Source organism: Hyperolius riggenbachi, chromosome 9 (assembly GCF_040937935.1).
Source record: "Hyperolius riggenbachi isolate aHypRig1 chromosome 9, aHypRig1.pri, whole genome shotgun sequence".
Lineage (NCBI taxonomy): Eukaryota > Metazoa > Chordata > Amphibia > Anura > Hyperoliidae > Hyperolius > Hyperolius riggenbachi.
In genome coordinates this window covers 58,476,822-58,502,228 of record NC_090654.1, presented here as the reverse complement: position 1 = coordinate 58,502,228, position 25,407 = coordinate 58,476,822, and the positions used below count along the sequence as shown (strand labels likewise).

Sequence of the window (25,407 nt, the reverse complement as noted above, 5' to 3'; positions counted from 1 at the left end):
AGCGGCAGCGCGAGTGAAGGGAGAAGAGAGGACAGTGCGCCCGCTGATGGTGAGTGACGGCTTCTGCTGGGCTTATCACTCTGCATAGGATTACACAGCGCGAGGGGGGAAATACAAGCAGAGGCTCCCATGGGTGATGGTGGGTGGGGGGAAATACAAGCAGAGGCTCCCATGGGTGATGGTGGGTGGGGGGAAATACATGCAGAGGCTCCCATGGGTGATGGTGGGTGGGGGGAAATACAAGCAGAGGCTCCCATGGGTGATGGTGGGTGGGGGGGAATTATTATTATTATTTAGTATTTATATAGCGCCGACATATTACGCAGCGCTGTACAGTATATATATATATATATATATATATATATATATATATATATATATATATATATAAATACTCTTGTCACTAACTGTCCCTCAAAGGAGCTCACAATCTAATCCCTACCATTGCCATATGTCTATATTATGTAGTGTAGGTAATGTAGTCTAGGGCCAATTTTAGGGGGAGCCAATTAACTTATCCGTATGTTTTTGGAATGTGGGAGGAAACCGGAGTGCCCGGAGGAAACCCACGCAGACACGGAGAGAACATACAAACTCTTTGCAGATAGTGCCCTGGCTGGGATTTGAACCAGGGACCCAGCGCTGCAAGGCGAGAGAGCTAACCACTACGCCACCGTGCTGCCCGTAAATACAAGCAGAGGCTCCAATTGGTGATGGTGTGTGGGGGGAAATACAAGCAGAGGCTCCCATGGGTGATGGTGGGTGGGGGGAAATACATGCAGAGGCTCCCATGGGTGATGGTGGGTGGGGGGAAATACAAGCAGAGGCTCCCATGGGTGATGGTGGGTGGGGGGAAATACATGCAGAGGCTCCCATGGGTGATGGTGGGTGGGGGGAAATACAAGCAGAGGCTCCCATGGGTGATGGTGGGTGGGGAGAAATACAAGTAGAGGCTCCCATGGGTGATGGTAGGTGGGGGGAAATACATGCAGAGGCTCCCATGGGTGATGGTGTGTGGGGGGAAATACAAGCAGAGGCTCCCATGGGTGATGGTGGGTGGGGGGAAATACATGCAGAGGCTCCCATGGGTGATGGTGGGTGGGGGGAAATACATGCAGAGGCTCCCATGGGTGATGGTGGGTGGGGGGAAATACAAGCAGAGGCTCCCATGGGTGATGGTGGGTGGGGAGAAATACAAGTAGAGGCTCCCATGGGTGATGGTGGGTGGGGGGAAATGCAGACAGACAGCTCCCATGGGTGATGGTGGGTGGGGGGAAATGCAGACAGACAGCTCCCATGGGTGATGGTGGGTGGGAGGGAGTTACAAGCAGAGGGCTAATGGCTGCATGTGTGTCCTGGAGGAGTTATTTGCTGTACTTGGGGGCCAGGAGGGGTTATTGCCCCAAGTACAGCTTTTAAACTTTGCTGGGTAGACTTATACATGAATAATTGGAAAATTCCAGCTTTTGAGGGTCAAATATTGGGGTCGACTTATACACAGGGTCAACTTGTATCCGAGTATATACGGTATTTGTCATTTTTTTCTTTTTTCCACAGATAACTCCCCTCTCCCCTACTCGCCCATAATGTTCCTTGCAACGGCCTTCCGTTGAAGGACCGTACCACAGGCTGGATACAGACGTTATTTTTTATTTTATTTTTTTACTTCCGCCATTTCTAACTGCAAAGAGACTTAATACAAATGCCTCTTCACCTAACTCCCTGGCTCCCCAGGTTTTTACTCGCTTTACAGTCCCAAATGTGCTCCTCATGGACACCAGGAGACCCTGTAGCTTCTACAGCTTCCCCACTGCTGGGCCACCCTGCATTATACATCTGTGTTGCAAGCTATAACTGTAAATGTGATTTATACAATAAGTTTGTGGCCATACAGAAGCTTTTTTTGGGACTGCTTCAATATTGTTAAACTTTCCAACTAGGGAGGAAATGCTTACTAAGGGACAACAACGTGATAGAATATTCCCAGTATCGAGCCTAGGGGTGGGCTGCCCCGCTAGCTGCCCATGACAATGTGGTCAGAGGGTAGTCCTGACTATACACGAATGCCAGAATTTGTTTTTTCTTATTACATGTCAGTGTATACGTATTATGTTTAATGTCCTAGTTTAGTATAAAAGTCTAAGATTCTGAAGATCATAAAGCACTTAGGAATGTGGGTGATGGAGGTGGGAAAACCGGGGGACTGGCGTTTGGGGTGATGTCGCGCCAATTGTCCATGGCCCAGTGTAAAATCTAATGTACAATTAAAAAAAAGGCATAGCTGTGTGTCTGCTTCCCATAATGGAGGGTGTGGGGATATAACAACTGACTCAGTATACTAATTTTTTATTCTTTATTTTCAGTTTTGCCGTAACAATGGGAAAAGATGCTTCCAACCTGGCCTTATTTTTTGGTGCTCGATTTGAGAGCCACGGAGACATCAATAAAATAATCTTAAATTCACGGCAGGCCAATTCTTGGGGTGCAGAAGTGAAGGAAGATTCCTTCCCCTTCTGGCAGGGGGCAGAGACAACGGTAAGATTACACACTGGAGAAACACATGATGAGGGGAGTGAGAACTTTTCATAACACAACCAGGTTTTATTACAAAAAAAATATCAGTGAAGACTCACTATTATTCCATGTTACATGTAGAGGACAAGGGTGAAGGGACCCTCATTTACACAACATTGGAGTATGAAGGGGCTCTGGCTGTGAGGGTGGTTGATGGGGGCTCTGGCTGGGAGAGTGGTACATGGGTGCTCTCACTGCGAGAGTGGTAAGAGTGGTAGATAGGAGCCCAGGCTGGGAGAGTGATAGATTGGGGCTCTGGCTGGGAGAGTGGTAGATGAAAGCTCTGGCTGGGAGAAGGTTGAGGGTGAGTATATGCACCCTATGGAATGAAACACAGAGACAATGGGAGCCCAGATGGTGCAGTACGTCACAGAGATTGATGAATAAATTAAATGGTGTTGAAATAATACTCACAAAGGCGGGTTGCAGAAGGGCAACCGACCACTGCAGGCAGGTGGAGATGCACAAGCCCAACTCCACTCGGAGTACCAGGAGACCTGGCTAAGGTCGCTCTCTTGAAAGAACTCTTACACACTGGCAAACTAGGTAGAGTCAGAGACCACCAGTGGTCAGGTGTAGGAGCACCCCACGGATGGGGTGAGACACAGTAAAGAGGGGTAAAGAGGCGCCCAAGGTGAATAAAATACATTAAAAGCAACTAAAATATAAATAAATGATATTTGTTAGTTAAAAAAAAGCACAGGCAATGCGTTTCAAGGCGCCTTGAATCAGTCTACCAGCATTTAGTGGCACTTTATTTGGCCTGAGGAAGTGGGCGAGTTCCACGAAATGTGTTGCCTGTGTTTTTTTACTAATAAATATCCATTCCTATATGGGTGTGTCATCATTGACCCCTTTACCCCTTTTTACTCTGGCTGGGAGAGTGGTAGATGGGGGCCCTGGCTGGGAGAGTGGTAGATGGGGGCTCTGGCTGTGGGAGTGGTAGATGGGGCTCTGGCTGCGAGTAGGGAAGATAGCGACTCTTGGTGAGAGAGTAGTAGATAGGAGGTCTAGCTGTGAGAGAGGTAGATGGGGCTAGAGATGTCGCAAACATCAATTTCCCTGTGCGAACCGGGCGAACTGCCATAGACTTCAATGAGCAAGTGAATTTAGAAACCTGCAAAGACTGTTTCTGGCCACAAAAGTGATAGAAAACTTGTTTCAAAGGGTCTAACACCTGGATAGGGGCATCCCGAAGGTGGATCCATGCCAAAAGTCCGACCAAAAATTACTTAGTTGACGCAGACCCGGGTTTTAATCCTCAAAGGGCAGAAATCACAGTGCATTAATCTGCTTGTGCTGGCCAAAGCCCAACCTCCTCCACATGAGGCCTCATGATCTCCTCCAAGGCAGCCATCAAGACGCTCCCAGACACCGGACTGAGGGGCAGAACGCTCTCGTCCAGGGAGGGTTGACCACGGGCTGCTGGGGTGGATGTCACAGCAAGCGGGGGCCTTGGCTTCTGCTGCTGCTGACCAAAGGTGCTGAAAATGGGTGCCAACGGCGCCTGCTGTGCTGCTGATGGACGCCTCTCTGCTGCATCCCCTACAGCTGAGTGCCTTCTGCCTGGCGGTGGACAAGTCCCAGACATGGCGGCGGCGATGACACTCCCTCTCCTGCCGCGGCATCTGCCAGACATTCTCTGCCAGACATTGAGGGTGCAAAGTGTGCTGCTTTTTACTGTCAATAATATGTGTGTGGCGACAGACAGAAAAGAAAAAAAACTAAAAATGCACAGATGACGCAAATACTGAATACAGTAATAGAGCAGTAAAATGAGTGAACACCTGCCTGCCTGCACAATGCACAGCAAAGTAACTACACGCTGGCACAGTACAATGTCACTGACTACACTGAGTGACTACAACTAACTTAAGTTGATCACTGGCTGGTTAGCTAAATACAAGCATCAAATACAGTAATAGAGAAATGAAATGAGGCTGTGTTTTACACACAAAAAAACGCTCTTGCTTTTGTACAATATGGCCTGGAGATGCTCTCTCAGAGTCTAGCAAGGATGGAGCTCCGTAATGGCCACTGCTTTATATACAGGAGGCAGAGCCTCCCCTACTATGGCCTCGATTCATCATTGTCTTTGCGATAGCTTTTTCCAGTTCGTTAAATTACCGAATTCGACGTTTATCGATTTCTAGTTGTATTCATCAAGGTTTTTCCGCATTCGGTGTGAATTCGAAAAACAAGGCAGTAACCATTCGGTAACGTGTCGATATTTCCATTTTACAGAGGTAATTTAACACAAGGCCATAAGATTCCTGTGGAATTGTGGGTAAAAAGGCAGTCCTTTGAATACCACATAGCAACATTCCGAATAGGGCTTAAAGAGAAACTCCAACCAAGAATTTAACTTTATCCCAATCAGTAGCTGATACCCACTTTTACATGAGAAATCTATTGCTTTTCACAAACAGACCATCAGGGGGGCGCTGTATGACTGATTTTGTGCTGAAACCCCTCCCACAAGAAGCTCTGAGGATCGAGGTACTTTTGGCAGTTTCCCACAATGTAACAAGGTTCACAGACAGGAAATAGCTGTTTACAGCTGTCTCCAACTGCCCAAACAGCTAGCAGCAGCTAAATAACCTGCCCACAGTAAAAAAATGTCACCATGTAATACATTTTCAGAATGTAAATCGGGGAGAGGAAAGATTTTACAATGAGCAAACACTGACTAAATCATTTATACATAATTATTGTAAAAATGAAGCACTTTTTTATTACATTATTTTCACTGGAGTTCCTCTTTAACACCTGGACCAGGATTCTGGAAGTGGTTTGGGACAATTCCACAATTTTGCCAGCAATTTTGCGCATAATGCGAGGCTCAGAAGCACGCTGTCCCCTTTGTGCTGCGTGTGCGCTCTATTACACTGAGCGTCACATGATTAGCATGTGACACTCAGTGTAATGGAGCGCACACGCAGCACATAGGGGACAGCGTGCTTCTGAGCCTCGCATTATGCGCCGGCCAGAAGTGAAGGGGGAAGGACATACTGCGCGCACAGGGCGCAGTATGTCCGAGGCAAAGTTCAAGCAAGTCGCCCAACATCGGCAAACATAGAGTAAAAACGGCACAAGACGGAGGGGGGCTGGAGGGACAGGAGGTATGTGCTGCTTACTACCAACACAGTGCTGCAATAATTTTTACCACAACCCTTCGGTTGTGGTATCCTTTAACCCTGGCACTGCCTGTGTTCTCTTACAAGATGATTCAAGAGAAATGCATATGTCCTGGTATAGCAAATAAATCCATTCTCTTGCAAATTGATATGGTTCTAGGGGATCAGTTGAAAAGGGCGCCTGAGCTGCCTGTATGAAAAGGGCGCCTCCATAGACATCAATGTTATTTCTGGAAATATGGGCTACAAGGTGGTGAGAAGGGCGCCCGAGTTTTGATATAGGCTACAAGTGGGCGCCCCTTTGTAGCCCATATTTTTTTGGCTACAAGGTTTTTGGCTACAGTAGGGCATCCCTCTGTAGCCCATAATTTTTTCCAGCTACAAGGTTTTCGGCTACAGTAGGGCATCCCTTTGTAGCCCATATTTTTTTCGGCTACAAGGTTTTCGGCTACAGAAGGGCACTCCTTTGTAGCCCATATTTTTTCGGCCACAAGGTTTTCGGCTACAAAAGGTCACTCCTTTGTAGCCCATATTTTTTTCGGCTACAAGGTTTTCGGCTACAGTAGGGCACCCCTTTGTAGCCCATCTATATATATAATAGACTAAGTGCCTCAACCTTCAAACAAGAAGAAGTACTTTGCATGAGAAAATTTATGCGTGCTCAAACACCAAGTTTAAGGCCTCTTTTCCACGGACTGTTGAGCTGTGTGCTCAGCAAGCAGTTACCAGGCAGCAGTGAGCAGTTACCAGGCAGCAACAAGCAGTTACCAGGCAGCAGCAAGCAGATACCAGGCAGCAGCGAGCAGATACCAGGCAGCAACAAGCAGTTACCAGGCAGCAACAAGCAGTTACCAGGCAGCAGCGAGCAGTTATCAGTCAGCAGTGAGCAGTTACCAGGCAGCAACAAGCAGTTACCAGGCAGCAACAAGCAGTTACCAGGCAGCAACAAGCAGTTACCAGGCAGCAGCGAGCAGTTACCAGGCAGCAGTGAGCAGATACCAGGCAGCAACAAGCAGTTACCAGGCAGCAACAAGCAGTTACCAGGCATCAGTGAGCAGATACCAGGCAGCAGCAAGCAGTTACCAGGCAGCAGCAAGCCGTTACCAGGCAGCAGCAAGCAGTTACCAGGCAGCAGCAAGCAGTTACCAGGCAGCAGCAAGCAGTTACCAGGCAGCAGTGAGCAGTTACCAGGCAGCAGCAAGCAGTTACCAGGCAGCAGCAAGCAGTTACCAGGCAGCAGCAAGCAGTTACCAGGCAGCAGCAAGCAGTTACCAGGCAGCAGCAAGCAGTTACCAGGCAGCAGCGAGCAGTTACCAGGCAGCAGTGAGCAGTTACCAGGCAGCAGTGAGCAGTTGTGAGAGTTTGAGAGCCATTTCACTGCCTATTCACAGTCCATGGAAAAGAGGCCTTACCCTAGCAAGTCTGACATTGCAAATCTGGCCTAATTGGCTATTCATGAGGCAATGCTCATGCAAATGCATACACAAACCAATACCACAAAGCAGTCACCCTGCTACATGCTACATTAGCACTATCCGGCTTAGTGCACACCAGAGCGGTTCGGCAGCGTTTTGCGATCCACTTGCGGCTGCGGATACGCTTTGGTAATGTATTTCAATGGGCTGGTGCACACCAGAGCGGGAGGCGTTTTGCTGAAACGCATACTCCCGAGGTGAGGCATTTTTTGGATTGCGGAGGCGTTTCTGCCTCCAATGTAAACTATAGGAAAAACGCAAACCGCTCTGAAAAAGGGCAGTTCAGAGCGGTTTTGCAGGTGTTTTTGTTACAGAAGCTGTTCAGTAACAGCTTTACTGTAACAATATATGAAATTTACTACACCAAAAACGCTTTACAAAACCGCAAAATGCTAGGTGAAATGCTACAGAAAAATAAGAAAAAGCGTTTCAAAATCTGCTAGCATTTTGCGGATCTGCTAGCAGTTTTTGGTGTGCTCCAGGCCTCCAGGAGCGCCACGGGGAGGATTCCCAATGCCCCCTTTTTATACAACTGGGGGGGACCGCAAGGTCCCAGGCTGTCTCACTGCCTGGAAACCACAGCGGGGAGGCTGGGTGGCGTGGACGACCCCCCCCCCAAGTGTGGCCACCGCCGGGGAGAGCCGTCTGCACCCACCTCCCAATATTAAAAACAGACACTTACCTTCACGTCCATTGCGTTCTGCTACATGCGCATTAATTTGGGGGCACCACATGAGAAAGGAGAGAAGCATTGGTTACCCCGAGCTTTAGAGCTCAGGGCTGGCTCACATACAGCACTCCAGAGGGGGGGGGGAGGACAGGTGCACTCACTCCAGGGTTCACACCACCGGAGCAAGCCATCCACCACCTGCCTCCAAAGGATACAAACTGCACAAAAAGTGGTGCTCAAATACCCCTTTTCAAAATTCGAGTTTGGTCGAATTCGAATAGTAAATTATTCGAGGTCAGTCGAATATTCGAGTCGAATAAATTTTACTATTCGATTCGACCTCGGACTTCGAGCTCACTATTCGAGTCGGTATTCGAGCTCATTATTCGAGCTGACTATTCGAATTGGCCTTAAATAGCTTCCTACACTTGTTTTGAGGGTGAATGATGCAAGAAACATCTTTTTTTCCAAGTAACAACAGCAAGTGATTATGTGGGGATGTTCCTTTAAAAAAAAAAAGGTGAAAAGAGAAGTTGTGTCCAGAATTTTGTTCAGTACTGTATATACTTCTTCTTCTTCTTCTTCTTCTTCTTCTTTATCTTCTATATCTTCTTCTTCTTCTTCTATATCTTCTTCTTCTATATCTTCTTCTTCTATATCTTCTTCTATATCTTCTTCTTCTTCTTTTATATTGTCTTCTTCTTCTTCATCTTCTTCATCTTCTTCATCATCATCTTCTTCTTCTTCATCTTCTTCTTCTTCATCTTCTTCATCTTCTTCTTCATCTTCTTCATCTTCTTCATCTTCTTCTTCTTCATCTTCTTCTCCTTCTTCATCTTCTTCTTCTTCATCTTCTTCTTCTTCATCTTCTTCATCTTCTTCTTCATCTTCTTCATCTTCTTCTTCATCTTCTTCATCTTCTTCATCTTCTTCTTCATCTTCTTCATCTTCTTCATCTTCTTCTTCTTCATCTTCATCTTCTTCTTCTTCTCCTTCTTCTTCTTCTTCTTCTTCTTTATCTTCTTCTTCTTCATCTTCTTCATCTTCTTCTATATCGTCTTCTTCTTCACTTATTTCTCTTTTCAATTGTTTTTTTTAAAGAAATGCAGCTATTTTTGAGCGTAACAAATAGCTGGTGGCGCAAGCATGTTGGAAGCGCCATTGTATGTGCTCCCTGGCAGTGGAAACACACAGACAGCAGGAGGTAAATTCAGCAGCAGGAGGAGGAGGATGAGTGTGTGGCAGCAGGCAGTCAATGAGGCAGGCAGCGTGACATAATAGCCCTGGTACCTAGCGGTGATACCAGGGCTGTAAATAAACACAGCAGGCAGGAGGTCCCAGACAGCGGTCGTGCAGCCCACATCGTGTCCAATACACAACTGGGACAACACAGTTTTCAACCCGGGCACCTCAGAAAAATTAAACCTTTTTTTTTAATGGTTTTTTGGTTTTGTTTGTAAAAGAAATTACACAGATATATAGCTATTGTTTGACGTAATAGCTGGTGGCAGAGTGGCAGCAGAATGTAATTCTGTGTACCCTGGCAGTGGGAAACACAGACCGACAGCAGCAGCAGCAGGAGGAATGGAGGAGTAATGTGAGCAGCTATTGTTTGACGTAATAGCTGGTGGCAGACTGGCAGCAGAAGGTAATTCTGTGTACCCTGGCAGTGGGAAACACAGACAGACAGCAGCATCAGCAGGAGGAATGGAGGAGTAGTGTGAGTGTGGCAGCAGGTAGGCAGCGTGACATAATAGCCCTGGTACCTAGCGGTGATACCAGGCCGTAAATAAACACAACAGGAGGTCCCAGACAGCGGTCGTGCAGCCCACATTGTGTCCAATACACAACTGGGACAACACAGTTTTCAACCCGGGCACCTCAGAAAAATTAAACCTTTTTTTTTGTAATGGTTTTGTAGTTTTGGTTTTACAACCAATTACACAGATATAGCTATTTTTTGACGTAATAGCTGGTGGCAGAGTGGCAGCAGAAGGTAAATCTGTGTACCCTGGCGTTGGGAAACACAGACAGACAGCAGCAGCAGCAGGAGGAATGGAGGAGTAATTATGTGTGCAGCTATTGTTTGACGTAATAGCTGGTGGCAGACTGGCAGCAGAAGGTAATTCTGTGTACCCTGGCAGTGGGAAACACAGACAGACAGCAGAAGCAGGAGGAATGGAGGAGTAGTGTGAGTGTGGCAGCAGGCAGGCAGCGTGACATAATAGCCCTGGTACCTAGCGGTGATACCAGGCCGTAAATAAACACAACAGGAGGTCCCAGACAGCGGTCGTGCAGCCCACATTGTGTCCAATACACAACTGGGACAACACAGTTTTCAACCCGGGCACCTCAGAAAAATTAAACCTTTTTTTTGTAATGGTTTTGTAGTTTTGGTTTTACAACCAATTACACAGATATAGCTATTTTTTGACGTAATAGCTGGTGGCAGAGTGGCAGCAGAAGGTAATTCTGTGTACCCTGGCAGTGGGAAACACAGACCGACAGCAGCAGCAGCAGGAGGAATGGAGGAGTAATGTGAGCAGCTATTGTTTGACGTAATAGCTGGTGGCAGTGTGGCAGCAGAAGGTAATTCTGTGTACCCTGGCAGTGGGAAACACAGACAGACAGCAGCAGCAGGAGGAATGGAGGAGTAGTGTGAGTGTGGCAGCAGGCAGGCAGCGTGACATAATAGCCCTGGTACCTAGCGGTGATACCAGGCCGTAAATGAACACAACAGGAGGTCCCAGACAGCGGTCGTGCAGCCCACATCGTGTCCAATACACAACTGGGACAACACAGTTTTCAACCCGGGCACCTCAGAAAAATTAAACCTTTTTTTTTTTTTAATGGTTTTTTGGTTTTGTTTGTAAAACAAATTACACAGATATATAGCTATTGTTTGACGTAATAGCTGGTGGCAGAGTGGCAGCAGAAGGTAAATCTGTGTACCCTGGCAGTGGGAAACACAGACAGACAGCAGAAGGGCAGTACACAGCAGCCCACTGTAGGTGTAAAATGTGTGGCTGCAGGCGACGTAATAGTCAAAGTGAACCAGGCTGGCTTAGTAAGCAGGAGCCAGGAGGTGGTAAAGGGTGGTAAGGCACATTAACGATGGTTCTTAGCCAGTTCATGTCCCCCTCTCGCCGACAACAGGGGCCAGGAACTCGCCTTCCACCCACTCCTGGTTCATCTTGAGAAACGTCAGTCTGTCCACAGACTTGTGAGACAGACGTGAGCGTTTCTCGGTGACCACACCACCAGCTGCACTGAAGCAGCGCTCGGACAGCACGCTGGAAGGGGGGCAGGACAGCACTTCCAGGGCGTACTGCGCCAGCTCGCTCCAGATCTCCAGGCGCTTGACCCAATACTCCATGGGATCAACAGGGGCATCGCTGTCAAGCCCGCTGTAGGACCCCATGTAGTCAGCCACCATGCGGGTCAGGCGCTGGCTGTGACCGGAGGAGGATGCTGCTGCATGCACCTCCTCTCTAGTCACTGCTGCCGGAGCCTCTACAGTCCTGTAGAGCTCGTGGCTGAGAGACAGCAGGTCTGTGGGGCGCTTGCTGCTGCTGGATGCAGGCACCTGCTGCTGCCTCTGTGCTGGCTGCTGGACAGTGGGGGTGGAAGGCTGGGGGAAGGCTTCCTCCAAGCGCTCAACAAGGGCCTGCTGCAAGCTCCTTATTTGTTGCGCTGGGTCTCCTCCTGCAGGCGGCAGGAACTGGCTCAACTTCCCCTTGAGGCGTGGGTCCAACATCATGCTGATCCAGATGTCCTCCCTCTGCTTCATCTGGATCACCCTGGGGTCCCTGCGCAGGCACGTCAGCATGTGCGCTGCCATTGGGAAGAGGCGGGCCACGTCTGCTGGCACATCGACGGCAGTGCTGCTGTCCTCATCCTCCTCCTCTGCCTCGTCAGCCTCATCCTCTCTCCACCCCCGCACCAACTCAGCTGCACTGTGCTGCTCCCCCTCATAAGCAGCAAGGTCAGGGACCTCCACCAAGTCCTCCTCCTCCTCCCCCTCAGAGGTGGACTGTGCAGCTGCTTGCCGCTCCTGCTGGTCCAAGGCTGCCGCTCCCTGTTCCAGCAAAGCATCGAGGGCCCTGTTCAGCAGACAAACCAGGGGCACCCACTCGCAGACCATAGCATGGTCCCTGCTCACCATGTTAGTGGCCTGCAGAAAGGGAGCCAGCACTAAGCACACCTGCTGCATGTGCCTCCAGTCATCATCGGGGACGATGGACGGGATGTTGCTGGTCTTGTCCCTTCTCTGAGCGGCGGAAACAGTGGCCAGGGCAAGGTACTGGTTGACAGCGTGCTTCTGTTCAACCAGACGCTCCAACATCGCCAGGGTGGAGTTCCAGCGAGTCGGAACGTCAAGGATCAGCCGATGGCGTGGCAGATCCAGCTCCTTTTGCACGTCTTCCAGGCTCGCACAGGCTGCAGCCGAGCGCCGGAAGTGACGCACAACGTTCCTTGCCGTTTCCAGCAGTTCGCCCATCCCCTGGTAGGTGCGCAAGAACTTCTGCACCACCAGGTTCAGCACGTGGGCAAGACAGGGGATGTGGGTCAGGTTTCCCCTGTCTATTGCGGCATCCAGATTGGCCCCATTGTCGGCCACCACCTCTCCGACTCTGAGGCCTCTGGGGGTCAGCCAAATCCTCTCCTGCTCCTGGAGTTTGGCCAACACATGGGTTGCCGTCAGCTTGGTCTTCCCAAGGCTGACCAAGTGCAGCAGCACTTGGCAGTGGCGGGCCTTCACGCTGCTGCTGAGGCGGGGGGTTTGGCCAGGTGTGCCGGAGGATGGCAGAGGATCGGAGGAACCTGCTGCAGTTCCCCTGACCCTGCGGGGTGGCACCACCCACTGTGTTGCTGCTGCTGCTGCTGTGCCCGCTGCTGCTCTCCCATCCTCACCCCCTTCCACCAAGCTGACCCAGTGGACAGTGAAGGACAGGTAGCGGCCTGTCCCGAAGCGGCTGCTCCAGGAGTCCATGGTGACGTGGACCCTTTCACCAACCGCGTGCTCCAGCCCTCGCTCCACATTGGCCATCACAAAGCGGTGCAGTGCAGGAATGGCCTTGCGGGCGAAGAAGTGTCTGCTGGGGAGCTGCCAGTCTGGGGCTGCGCAAGCAAGCAGCGCACAAATGTCGCTCCCCTCCTGCACGAGCGTGTACGGCAGGAGTTGGGAGCACATGGCCCGTGCCAGCAAGCCGTTCAGCTGCCGCACGCGACGGCTGCTGGGAGGCAGAGCCCTAACCACCCCCTGGAAGGACTCGCTCAAAAGGCTCTGGCGTGGCCTTTTTCTGGCACGGGAATCAGCAGACACAGCGGAGGACACAGCAGACAGTGACTGAGTGAGTGTCCCTAATACAGTAAGTAAGTAGTAACAGTCAGGAAGTACAACTAGCAGTTACAATAATCAGTAGTAATCACAAGTAAATTTAGTGTGTGTACACTACAGACAGTGAGTGCACGCACGCGCAAACACGCGCAGGAGCTAGCCTATGAACAGTGACTGAGTGAGTGTCCCTACTACAGTAAGTAAGTAGTAAGAGTCAGGAAGTACAACTAGAAATTAAAATAATTAATCAGTAATCAGAAGGAAATAGAGTGTGTGTAGTGTGTACACACTACACAGACAGTGAGTGCACACACACACGCAGGAGCTAGCCTATGAACAGTGACTGAGTGTCCTAGTACAGTAAGAGTAAGTAGTAACAGTAAGTACAACTAATTACAATAATCAATCAGTAATCAGAACTTCAGAAGGAAATAGAGTGTGTTGTACACAGACAGTGAGTGCACACACGCAGGAGCTAGTAGCCTATGAACAGTGACTGAGTGTCCTAGACTCCTATAGTACAGTAACAGTAAGTAGTAACAGTAAGTACAACTAATTACAATAATCAATCAGTAATCAGAAGGAAATAGAGTGTGTGTGTACAGTACACAGACAGTGAGTGCACACACGCAGGAGCTAGTAGCCTATGAACAGTGACTGAGTGTCCTAGACTCCTATAGTACAGTAAGAGTAAGTAGTAACAGTAAGTACAACTAATTACAATAATCAATCAGTAATCAGAAGGAAATAGAGTGTGTGTGTGTACAGTACACAGACAGTGAGTGCACACACGCAGGAGCTAGTAGCCTATGAACAGTGACTGAGTGTCCTAGACTCCTATAGTACAGTAAGAGTAAGTAGTAACAGTAAGTACAACTAATTACAATAATCAATCAGTAATCAGAAGGAAATAGAGTGTGTGTGTACAGTACACAGACAGTGAGTGCACACACGCAGGAGCTAGTAGCCTATGAACAGTGACTGAGTGTCCTAGACTCCTATAGTACAGTAAGAGTAAGTAGTAACAGTAAGTACAACTAATTACAATAATCAATCAGTAATCAGAAGGAAATAGAGTGTGTGTGTACACTACAGTACACAGACAGTGAGTGAGTGCACACACGCAGGAGCTAGTAGCCTATGAACAGTGACTGAGTGTCCTAGACTCCTATAGTACAGTAAGAGTAAGTAGTAACAGTAAGTACAACTAATTACAATAATCAATCAGTAATCAGAAGGAAATAGAGTGTGTGTGTACACTACAGTACACAGACAGTGAGTGAGTGCACACACGCAGGAGCTAGTAGCCTATGAACAGTGACTGAGTGTCCTAGACTCCTAGTACAGTAAGAGTAAGTAGTAACAGTAAGTACAACTAATTACAATAATCAATCAGTAATCAGGAAATAGAGTGTGTGTGTACACTACAGTACACAGACAGTGAGTGAGTGCACACACGCAGGAGCTAGTAGCCTATGAACAGTGACTGAGTGTCCTAGACTCCTAGTACAGTAAGAGTAAGTAGTAACAGTAAGTACAACTAATTACAATAATCAATCAGTAATCAGGAAATAGAGTGTGTGTGTACACTACAGTACACAGACAGTGAGTGAGTGCACACACGCAGGAGCTAGTAGCCTATGAACAGTGACTGAGTGTCCTAGACTCCTAGTACAGTAAGAGTAAGTAGTAACAGTAAGTACAACTAATTACAATAATCAATCAGTAATCAGAAGGAAATAGAGTGTGTGTGTACAAGACAGTGAGTGCACACACGCAGGAGCTAGTAGCCTTAGCCTTAGCCTATGAACAGTGACAGTGAGTGTCCTAGTACAGTATAACTACAATACTAAATACAGAATCAATCAGTAGTAAAGGACAGCAGAAATACTGGTATAGATGAGAGAAATATACTAACAGAGGACAGGAGAGAACAGCTGCCCACACAGGCAGGCCCTGAGGCCTAAAGCTGTAAGCTTGCCTGCAGCAGCTGTCTCTGTCTATGTAACACAAAAGCTACTAACTAAAATACAATGTCTATCTAACTAACAACAATATAGGTGTGTATAGGAGGTGTATGTGAGCAAAAACGCTAGGTAAATGACCACAATAGAGCTCTTGCTAAGCCAAAGCACAAAGGAGCAACTCTCTCTCTATGCAAGTCTCAGGCAAGGACGGAGAAACCTAACATGGCGGCCGCTATTTATAGGGTAGGGGCTGGCCAGGGTCCCCCTCTGTGATTGGCTGCCGTCAGAGGGCCTGGGAGCCCTCTGATTGGCTCTAAGGACATCAATCTGGGCTATGACGCTATTCGAGCTCGGTACCCGAGCTCGAATAGCGCCGTTTGCTCGAATAGCTCGAATAGTGAATGGGCTATTCGCGTTTACTCGAATAGCCCATTCGAATAGCTGCAGCTATTCGGAGCTCGAATACCGAGCTTGAATAGCTGAAAAAGAGCTCGAATATTCGAGCTACTCGAATATTCGAGCTCTGCTGAGCACCACTGCACAAAATGCTTTCCATGAGAAAATTAATGCGCATGTAGCAGAACCCAATAGACGTTAAAGGGAACCAGAGACGAAGCCCCCTCATGTATTTTACCATGTATATCAGTAAGAACATTAGAGAAAACACTTACCATGCTCTCTGTTTCGTCCTCACTGCTAAAAGTGTCTGTTATTAGCAGTCACAAGAATCCCAGACTGAGCAATTAAATCTGGCTTTGCTGGGAATGATTATTGCTGAGTCATTATAGCAAAGCCACAAGGGGGCAGGCTTGGGCTTGAAATAACACCACAGAAGACAGACTTAGCTATAATCTTTCTGTAGCAAAGCTAGACGGAGCAGCCTGACTTCTCAGTCGGGGATTCTTATCAGAGGTGATAACAGTCAGATTACACAGAGAACAATGAAACAAAGGGCAGATTAGGTGTTTACTGTCATGTTCCCACTGATTTATAAGGTAAAATACAAGAGGGTGCTTCATCTCTGGTTCTCTTTAAGGTAAGTGGCTGTTTTTAATATTAGGAGGTGGGTGCGGACGGCTCTCCCCAGCGCTGGCCACGCTTGGGGGGGGGCGGCTGCGCCACCCAGCCTCCCACTCCGGGGTGCCGCTGTGGTTCCCAGGCAGCGAGAGAGCACTTTGCAGTATTGGTTTTTTGACCCTGCATAGTTTGGCATGCGAAAGCAAATGCATATTTGTATGAGCATTGCCTCATGAATAGCCAATTAGGCCGGATTTGTAAAGCCAAACTTGCTAGGGTTAAACTTGGTGTTTGAGCACGCATACATTTTCTCATGGAAAGCCTACTTCTTCTTGCTTCAAGGTTGAGGCACGTACTCTATTAGATAGATAGATGCGGCGTATGCTACGACGCGGGTTGGCTAGTATTTTTTATTCGGCTAGGAGGTTTTTGATTCTGCTACAAAAGGGCACCCCTTTGTAGCCTATATTTTTTATTCAGCTATAAGATTTTCGACTACAAGGTTTTTGATTCTGGGGGGTCTTAGGGCTAGGCACCACCAGGGGAGTCTTAGGGTTAGGCACCACCAGGGGAGTCTTAGGGTTAGGCACCACCTGGGGGGGTCTTAGGGTTAGGCACCACCTGGGGGGGTCTTAGGGTTAGGCACCACTAGGGGAGTCTTAGGGTTAGGCACCATCTGGGGGGGTCTTAGAGTTAGGCACCATCTGGGGGGTCTTAGGGTTAGGCACCACCTGGGGAGTCTTAGGGTTAGGCACCACCTGGGGGGTCTTAAGGTTAGGCACCACCAGGGGAGTCTTAGGGTTAGGCACCACCTGGGGGGTCTTAGGGTTAGGCACCACCTGGAGGGGTCTTAGGGTTAGGTACCACCTGGGGGAGTCTTAGGGTTAGGCACCACAAGGGGGGTCTTAGGGTTAGGCGCCAACAGGGGGGTTAGGGGAGGGTTCTGTGTGGGAGTAGGGAGAAGTTAGGTCATAGTAATCACCAGGGGCTGTCTTAGGGTTAGGCACCACCAGGGAGGGGTTAGGTACCACCAGGGAGGGGTTAGGGTTACGAATCACCAGGGGGGTTAGGGTTAAGCACCATCAGGGAAGGGTTCTGTGTGAGAGTAGGGAGAAGTTAGGTCATAATATCACTTTTCTCAGCTATATCTAGAGCCCTTTTATAGCCCAACAAATTTTGTCTATAACAGCATCCTTTTTATAAACTACAACTATATACCGAATTTTACATATACGGGCCACACCAGGCGCCCTTTGTAGCCGTATTTGGCATATATGGGCTACACCAGGCACCCTTTGTAGCCGAATTTGGCATATATGGGCTACACCACACGCCCTTTGTAGCCGAATTTGACATATATGGGCTACACCGGGCGCCCTTTGTAGCCGAATTTGAAATATATGGGCTACACCAGGCGCCCTTTGTATCTGAAGTTGGTATATGGGCTACACCAGGCGCCTTTTTTGTAGCCGAATTTGGCATACAGTACATGGGCTCTACCAGGCGCCTGTTTTTCCAGGCGCACTTTTCAAGTAGACCCGGTTCTAGACCTTATTCTTGCTCTTCTGCGCCTTTGAATCACTCTCAGCTGATACCTAACCACTTCAAATGGCTCCATCTTCTCTGTCAGCAATGATCTGACAGGAATAACGACAGAGCAGTGAAGGAGATAACTAATCCTAAATTAACGCTAAACCATGCCCACTTTCATTATCATGAATTGCACTTTCCTTCGTTTTCCTGCATAATTACCGAATGATTACCGAATGCTCGCTAACATCTGTAGATAACTCTGATGAATCCTAAAATCAACTTATCGAGTTCGGTATTTTACCGAGCTGTCGGTAATTGATTCGATAAGTCTTGAGGAATCGAGGCCTATGATTGGTTGCTAGGGCCTACACTGGGGGCCTCTGATTGCCCCAGTGATGTCATTTTCCCAATCATGGATTTCCGACCGTGATCTCGGCCGTGATCACTAGCTGGATTTCCGTGTCCAGGGCCAAATCCGTGACTGAAACCCATAATCGTGGTCCGATCACGGATTTCAATCACGATGTCGGATTCGGGAAAAAGGGCTCGTGATCACGGCTATGTCGTGGATAAAGGGGAAAGAGGCGCCCAGAGAAGATAAAATGCATTAAAAACATAAAATGAAAAAAGTGAGGTGGCTTACCTTAATGAAGACAAATTCATGTATTATAGTAATACAGAATGCGCCCACCAGTAAACCAATTGACCTCCACAATTTATAAATCAAACCCAGTCCAGAGTATTCGCTATCGTCAGTCCACACTGTATCTTAAAGTCTATAATATGACAGCGCTCCTCTTCTTATGAAATAACAACCTGCAAAATCAGAGAGATCTGAACATAGCGCATTACTGCTAGATTTGCAAAATTTATGTTCACAAACACCCAAGTGCAAAACCAGTGCTCCACTCCTGGTGCAATAACCACTCGATCCCCTTAAGAATTGCAGGCTCACCAGACGTAATCCACCTCAAGTACAGATGGGTCTATCGCATAAATCACTCAACGTCTTTAGTAGCAGTAAACATCCATCGGCTTTAATCCAAGTATCACTTCATAATCACAATAAAACAGTACATAGCGTAAAACCATAAAAATGATTGCCACTGCCCTGCGTAGAATTGCACTCACTTAGTTAATTGATTTAAGAGCATATCAGGCTCAATACCGGCCTAGCGGTGTCACCTCCACTGTGGTTTCGGCGTCCCCTCTCCACTCTGGCGCTTCCGCTCGATCAACAATTCCGGCCGAACCAACGCTCCTCGCTGTACTCTCAGTGACGTCAGGCGCTCCAGATTCCGCCTTACGCGTTTCGTTCATCTGGACTCATCAGAGGCTGACGTCACTGGAGCGTCCAACGTCCTTTATATCTCCGTACACTCAGTATGACGCGACCAAAAGGTCGCATGAATGGCGTCATGTGGATCAATTAGCATGCGCTGGAACGCATGCCAACGCGGCCATCTTGACGCATGCCTAAACCACTTTTTGGAAGGCGGTTCTTAAATCATGGAACCCGCCTTCACTGCATGCAGTGAACCTTTTGGTGTTTAGCTTCCCATAGCCCTACTGCAGGCGCCATCTACTGGGCTTTTATGGTACTGATTCTATTCATAATCACAACATTTATACACATTAAATGAATATTAAAATATATGTTACCACTTACATCCCTGTTTATCAATATAACTAAAATTTCAACTTGTGTCTGTTGTATGGACTAGCCAATGACCAAAACAGCCCCCATTGCATAAAAATCTCTGCCTGTGGAGGTGTCTCCTGGCTGTTGATTCTATACATATAATTTTGACTCCAATAAAATTAAAAATCTCAACTTCAAAATTGCATGTGATTTATACCTCCCCCCTATGTCCTTACACCTCATTACATATTTCTTTGGCCACATTTCATATGTCCAATTCTTTCCATGTTCATTACTTTATTAATACATAATTCACAAGTGCCCACACGCCCTCGTTAACATGTGTACCATATATATGGCCACCCACGGGGGGGAAGCCTGCAACCCCATTATGTAACATTACCCTGTCCCATTGGGACTCTCTCATCCCCTATGTGTCCTACTTACTACTGGGGTGTTTCATCCCCTCCTTATATGTGTTTAAGGTCACAGGATTCTCGGCACATTTACATTCTTAACGTGTCCATAGCCTATCCCTGGTGTTAACCCTTATCCTAATTCAGTGTGGTCCCCCTCTTTTGCGCTCCCTGCTACCTACTCACTATTCTTACAGGTCATTGGTTATATAGCAATTTAGATCAAATTCCACATTCATTCCCCCAGGTGTCATAGTTTTTAGGTTGTAAATCCATCGTCCTTCCGCTTGGGAGATGTCTCTGACCAGGCTAGAGCCCCTCTATTTTTTTACATGGGCCTCTATATCCATAAATTTCATTCCTGAGGGGTAGAGATGTCGCGAACCTCCGATTTTCGGTTCGCGAACCGGGTTCGCGAACTTCCGCGGAAGGTTCGGGTTCGCGGAAAAATTCGCGAACCGCAATAGACTTCAATGGGGAGGCGAACTTTGAAAAATAGAAAAAATTATGCTGGCCACAAAAGTGATGGAAAAGATGTTTCAAGGGGTCTAACACCTGGAGGGGGGCATGGCGGAGTGGGATACATGCCAAAAGTCCCGGTGAAAAATCTGGATGTGACGCAAAGCAGCGTTTTAAGGGCAGAAATCACATTGAATGCTAAATTGCAGGCCTAACGTGCTTTCAAACATCTTGCATGTGTATACATCAAACAGGGAGTGTAATTAGAGTACTGCTTCACACTGACACACCAAACTCACTGTGTAACGCACCGCAAACAGCTGTTTGTGTAGTGACGGCCATGCTGGACTACTGCGCAACATGGCGTGATTGCTCTTCCTCACTCAGTGATGTCAGGTAATGTGTGACTTCCTTCTCAACTTTCCATGGCATTGTTAAAAAGCTTACGTTTTGTTTTTAATTTACATTTTCTACTTGCTGTGTACTTGTTCAGTACCGCTACAATGAGAATCCTGTGGAGGCGGGCAAGTCTGCCATTGTGACCCCGGGTAATGGCCGGGGAATGAGAGGTTTGAATCCGGTGTGGAGCCTGAGCAATGGCTACCACTACACATCCAAGGAGGGCAGCGGGCAGGCATGCACGCCCGCCCGCCCCGAGGTAGTGACCAAAAATAACAATACAGGAGGAGGACTTTCGAGGCCCTGCTGTGTATTTGAAATTAATGTACTTTAAATCCTTTAACGAGAACCAGTTATGGCGGGCAAAGATGACACCACATTCCTTTCACGAGAATCATATGGAGGCGGGCAAGTCTGTCATTTGTGACCCCGGGTAATGGCCGGGGAATGAGGGATGGAATCCGGTGTGGAGCCTGAGAAACGGCTACCACTACACATCCAAGGAGGGCAGCAGGTAGGCATGCACGCCCGCCCCGAGGTAGTGACCAAAAATAACAATACAGGAGGCGGACTTTCGAGGCCCTGCTGTGTATTTGAAATGAATTAACTTTAAATCCTTTAACGGGAATCCGTTATGGAGGGCAAGTCTGCCATTGTCACCGCGGGGAATGAAGGTTGGATTGCGGCCCGAAGTGGGAGCCTGCTGAGACCCATGCTGTAGCTGCCCTGACCGTGCTTTGCAGACCAGGCATCTGTGGTCAGATAGACCCTTGAGCCAGCGGAAGACAAACCAAGTCGAAAGCATTTGCCAAGAATGTTTTACGGAGGGCACGTTTTTTTGCCCTTTTTTTAAATTTTTTTGAAAATGATAGATGGTTGTATTTTTAAATTGTTTGAAAGTTTAGATGGTTGTATTTTTAAATTGTTTGAAAGTTTAGATGGTTGTATTTTTAAATTGTTTGAAAGTTTAGATGGTTGTATTTTTAAATTGTTTAAAAGTGTATCCATTCTTCCTCCCCCCAGCCACGAACAATACCATGGGAACGTGGAGCAGCAGAAGCCCCCTGTGACGGCTGCCACGGTTGTTCTCCCCTGCATGTCTTTTGAGGGGTGCTTCTTTTCCTCAGGTGTTCTTGCCATAGCTGTTTGTGCCTTCTCTCCAGGTGCCTTCGTAAAGCACTTGTCCCTACGTGACAGTTGGCCTTTCCACGGCTCAATTTTTGCTGGCAGAGACAACAGATGGCTTTGCTCCGATCTGAGACACACACGTGAAAAAATTTCCAAACCGCTGAGCCCCCCTGGGCTGATGGCGCTACGGTGGCATCAGCAGCTGACGTTGAAGGGCATGTTGGCTGTCTGGCCATAGCTGGCGATACATGGCGCCGGACACTGCCCCCAGCTGATTCTGAGGACGAGCTCCCTCTTGTATTGCGTTCCGGAGTTGGAGCCTGATCAACGTCTACCACCACACATCCAGGCAAGGAGGGAAGCAGGCAGGCATGCACGCCCGCCCCGAGGTAGTGACCAAAAATAACAATACAGGACTCAGGAGGACCTTTTGCGGCCCTAATTGAAATGAACTAACTTTAAATCCTTTAACGGGAATCCGTTATGGAGGGCAAGTCTGCCATTGTCACCGCGGGGAATGAAGGTTGGATTCCGGCCCGAAGTGGGAGCCTGCTGAGACCCATGCTGTAGCTGCCCTGACCGTGCTTTGCCGACCAGGCATCTGTGGTCAGATGGACCCTTGAGCCAGCGGAAGACAAACCAAGTCGAAAGCATTTGCCAAGAATGTTTTACGGAGGGCAAGTTTTTTTGCCCTTTTTTTTTACATTTTTTGAAAATGATAAATGGTTGTATTTTTAAATTGTTTGAAAGTTTAGATGGTTGTATTTTTAAATTGTTTGAAAGTTTAGATGGTTGTATTTTTAAATTGTTTGAAAGTGTATCCATTCAAGTGCAAGTTATGCACTGACTGCCAGGTATAATGTGCAGTCACAGATGCAGTGAAAGGTATGCAGTGACTGCAAACAGCCGTTTGTGTAGTGACGGCCGTGCTGGACTGGTGCGCACCGTGACGAGAGTGCAGGTGATGGTGGCTTTTCAGCCCATATGCTTGCCCGGCTGATGTAGCTGAATGACAGAACAGTGACTTTCCAGCTGATCAAATTTGGTCTGACCACAATGAAGCAACGACCTTAATATCTTTTGTGTGCCACCCCCACCCGAGACACTCAAATAGCCGGCGGTCATTGCTTCATTGTGATGCGCAAGCCCCTTCACCGCGGCAAGATAATGATCACGAAGGGGTATGGGCACATGTACACGCACCAGAAAAATTAGTGTAGCGGCCGCTGCTAGCAGCGGCCTTAAAAATTCAGGAATCCGCCTAGAGTCCTGGACCCTGTTGGTAGTGGCGGAGAAGGCAGTCAAGCAGCCTGCAGGCAGAGATGCTGTGTGTGGGGAGTGGACTGACTTAGTCTTCGGTCGTGCAGTAGCCCTCCGTGATCCATTCCTCATTCATTTTGATAAAGGTCAGGTACTGAACACTGTCGTGACTTAGGCGACTTCTCTTCTCAGTAACTATGCCTCCAGCTGCACTGAAGGTCCTTTCTGACAGGACGCTTGCGGCAGGGCAAGAGAGAAGTTGTATGGCAAATTGGGACAGCTCTGGCCACAGGTCAAGCCTGCGCAACCAGTAGTCCAAGGGTTCATCGTCGCTTTTCGCAGAGTCTACATCCACACTCAAGGCCAGGTAGTCGGCTACCTGCCGGTCCAGGCGTTGGTGGAGGGTGGATCCGGAAGGACTATGGCGAAGAGTTGGACTAAAGAACGTCCGCATGTCCGACATCACCCTGAGATCGCTGGAGCGTCCTGTTCTTGCCTGCGTGGACTTGGGAGGAGGAGGGTTACTGCCAGTGGTACCTTGATTGCGTTGTGCAGCCACATCACCCTTAAACGCATTGTAAAGCATCATCGACAGCTTGTTCTGCAAGTGCTGCATCCTTTCCGCCTTTTGTTGAGTTGGTAAGAGGTCCGCCACTTTGTGCCTGTACCGAGGGTCTAGTAGCGTGGCCACCCAGTACAGGTCATTCGTCTTGAGTTTTTTGATAGGGGGGTCCCTCAACAGGCTGGACAACATGAAAGAGGACATCTGCACAAAGCTGGATGCAGAGGTACTCTCCATCTCCTCTTGCTCTTCCTCAGTGATGGGACGCAACTCCTCTTCCTCCCCCCAGCCACGAACAATACCACGGAAACGTGGAGCAGCAGAAGCCCCTTGTGATAGCTGCCGCGGTTGTTCTCCTTTCGCCGCCTCTTCCTCCTCCACAGAAACACCCTCCTCATCATCACCATCATCAGAGTCTGACTCCTCTCCTTCCCCACATGACTCCTCTTCTTCCTCCTCCTCCCCCCTCTGTGCTGCCGCCGGTGTTGTGGAAACATCGGGTTCGTGTGTAAATGGCTCCAATGAATCCTGCTGCCCTAACTCTTCTTGTTCACACTCCTCCACAGCTGTATCCACCACTCTACGCACGGCACGCTCCAGGAAGTAGGCGTAGGGGATCAAGTCGCTGATGGTGCCCTCATCGCGACTCACCAGTTTGGTCACCTCCTCAAAGGGCTCCATGACCCTGCATGCATTTCGCATCAGTGTCCAGTTGTTGGGCCACAACATCCCCATCCTCCCAGATTGTGTCCTTGTACTGTAATGATACAGGTAGTGGGTGACGGCTTTCTCCTGGTCTAGCAGGCGAGAGAACATCAGCAGGGTGGAATTCCAGCGAGTCGGGCTATCGCAAATCAGGCGTCTCACCGGCAAGTTGTTTCTACGCTGAATCTCTGCAAAGCGTGCCATGGCCTTGTAAGAGCGCCTGAAATGCCCACACAACTTCCTGGCCTGCTTCAGGACGTCCTCTAAGCCTGGGTACTTGGACACAAATCTTTGCACGACCAGATTAAGCACATGTGCCATGCAGGGTATGTGTGTCAGCTTTCCCAAATTCAACGCAGCAATGAGATTGCTGCCATTGTCACACACCACGTTGCCGATCTCAAGCTTGTGCGGGGTCAGCCATTGCTCCACCTGTTTGTTAAGAGCAGCCAGGAGAGCTGCTCCAGTGTGACTCTCCGCTTTCAGGCAAGACATGTCTAACACTGCATGACACCGTCGCACCTCGCATGCAGCATAGGCCCTGGGGTGCTGGGGCTGTGTAGCTGGGGAGGAGATGGCGGCACCAGCCAAGGAGGAGGAGGAGGAGGAGGATGACGACAGCAAAGCGGTGATAGCAGGTGGAGAGGAGGTGGCTGGAGGCCTACCTGCAAGCCGTGGAGGTGTGACAAGTCGGTCCTCTGCGCAGCCACGTACTCCCTGCTTGCTGCCATCGGTCACCAGGTTGACCCAATGGGCTGTGTATGTAATGTAGTGGCCCTGCCCGTGCTTGGCAGACCAGGCATCCGTGGTCAGGTGGACCCTTGACCCAACGCTGTGTGCCAGAGATGAAACCACTTGCCTCTCAACTGCACGGTACAGTTTGGGTATGGCCTTTTGAGAAAAATAATTGCGGCCTGGTATCTTCCACTGCGGTGTACCAATGGCCACAAACTTACGGAAAGCCTCCGACTCCACCAGCTTGTATGGTAATAGCTGGCGAGCTAATAGTTCCGCCACGCCAGCTGTCAGACGCCGGGCAAGAGGGTGACTGGCAGACATTTGCTTCTTCCGCTCAAATACTTCCTTCACGGACAGCCATAGCTGTTTGTGCCTTCTCTCCAG

The 25,407-nt window shown here is 48.7% G+C and overlaps 1 protein-coding gene across 1 annotated transcript in view; it reads left to right on the top strand.

Annotated features, from left to right (window-relative positions):
* The window catches only part of LOC137531599 (galectin-1-like), a 90,897-nt gene that overhangs the window by 36,438 nt on the left and 29,052 nt on the right, over positions 1–25,407 (top strand). The window contains exon 3 of the mRNA XM_068251541.1: positions 2,364–2,535. Coding sequence (XP_068107642.1) covers positions 2,364–2,535 — 172 coding nt within the window. The remainder of the gene's footprint in view (positions 1–2,363; positions 2,536–25,407) is intronic.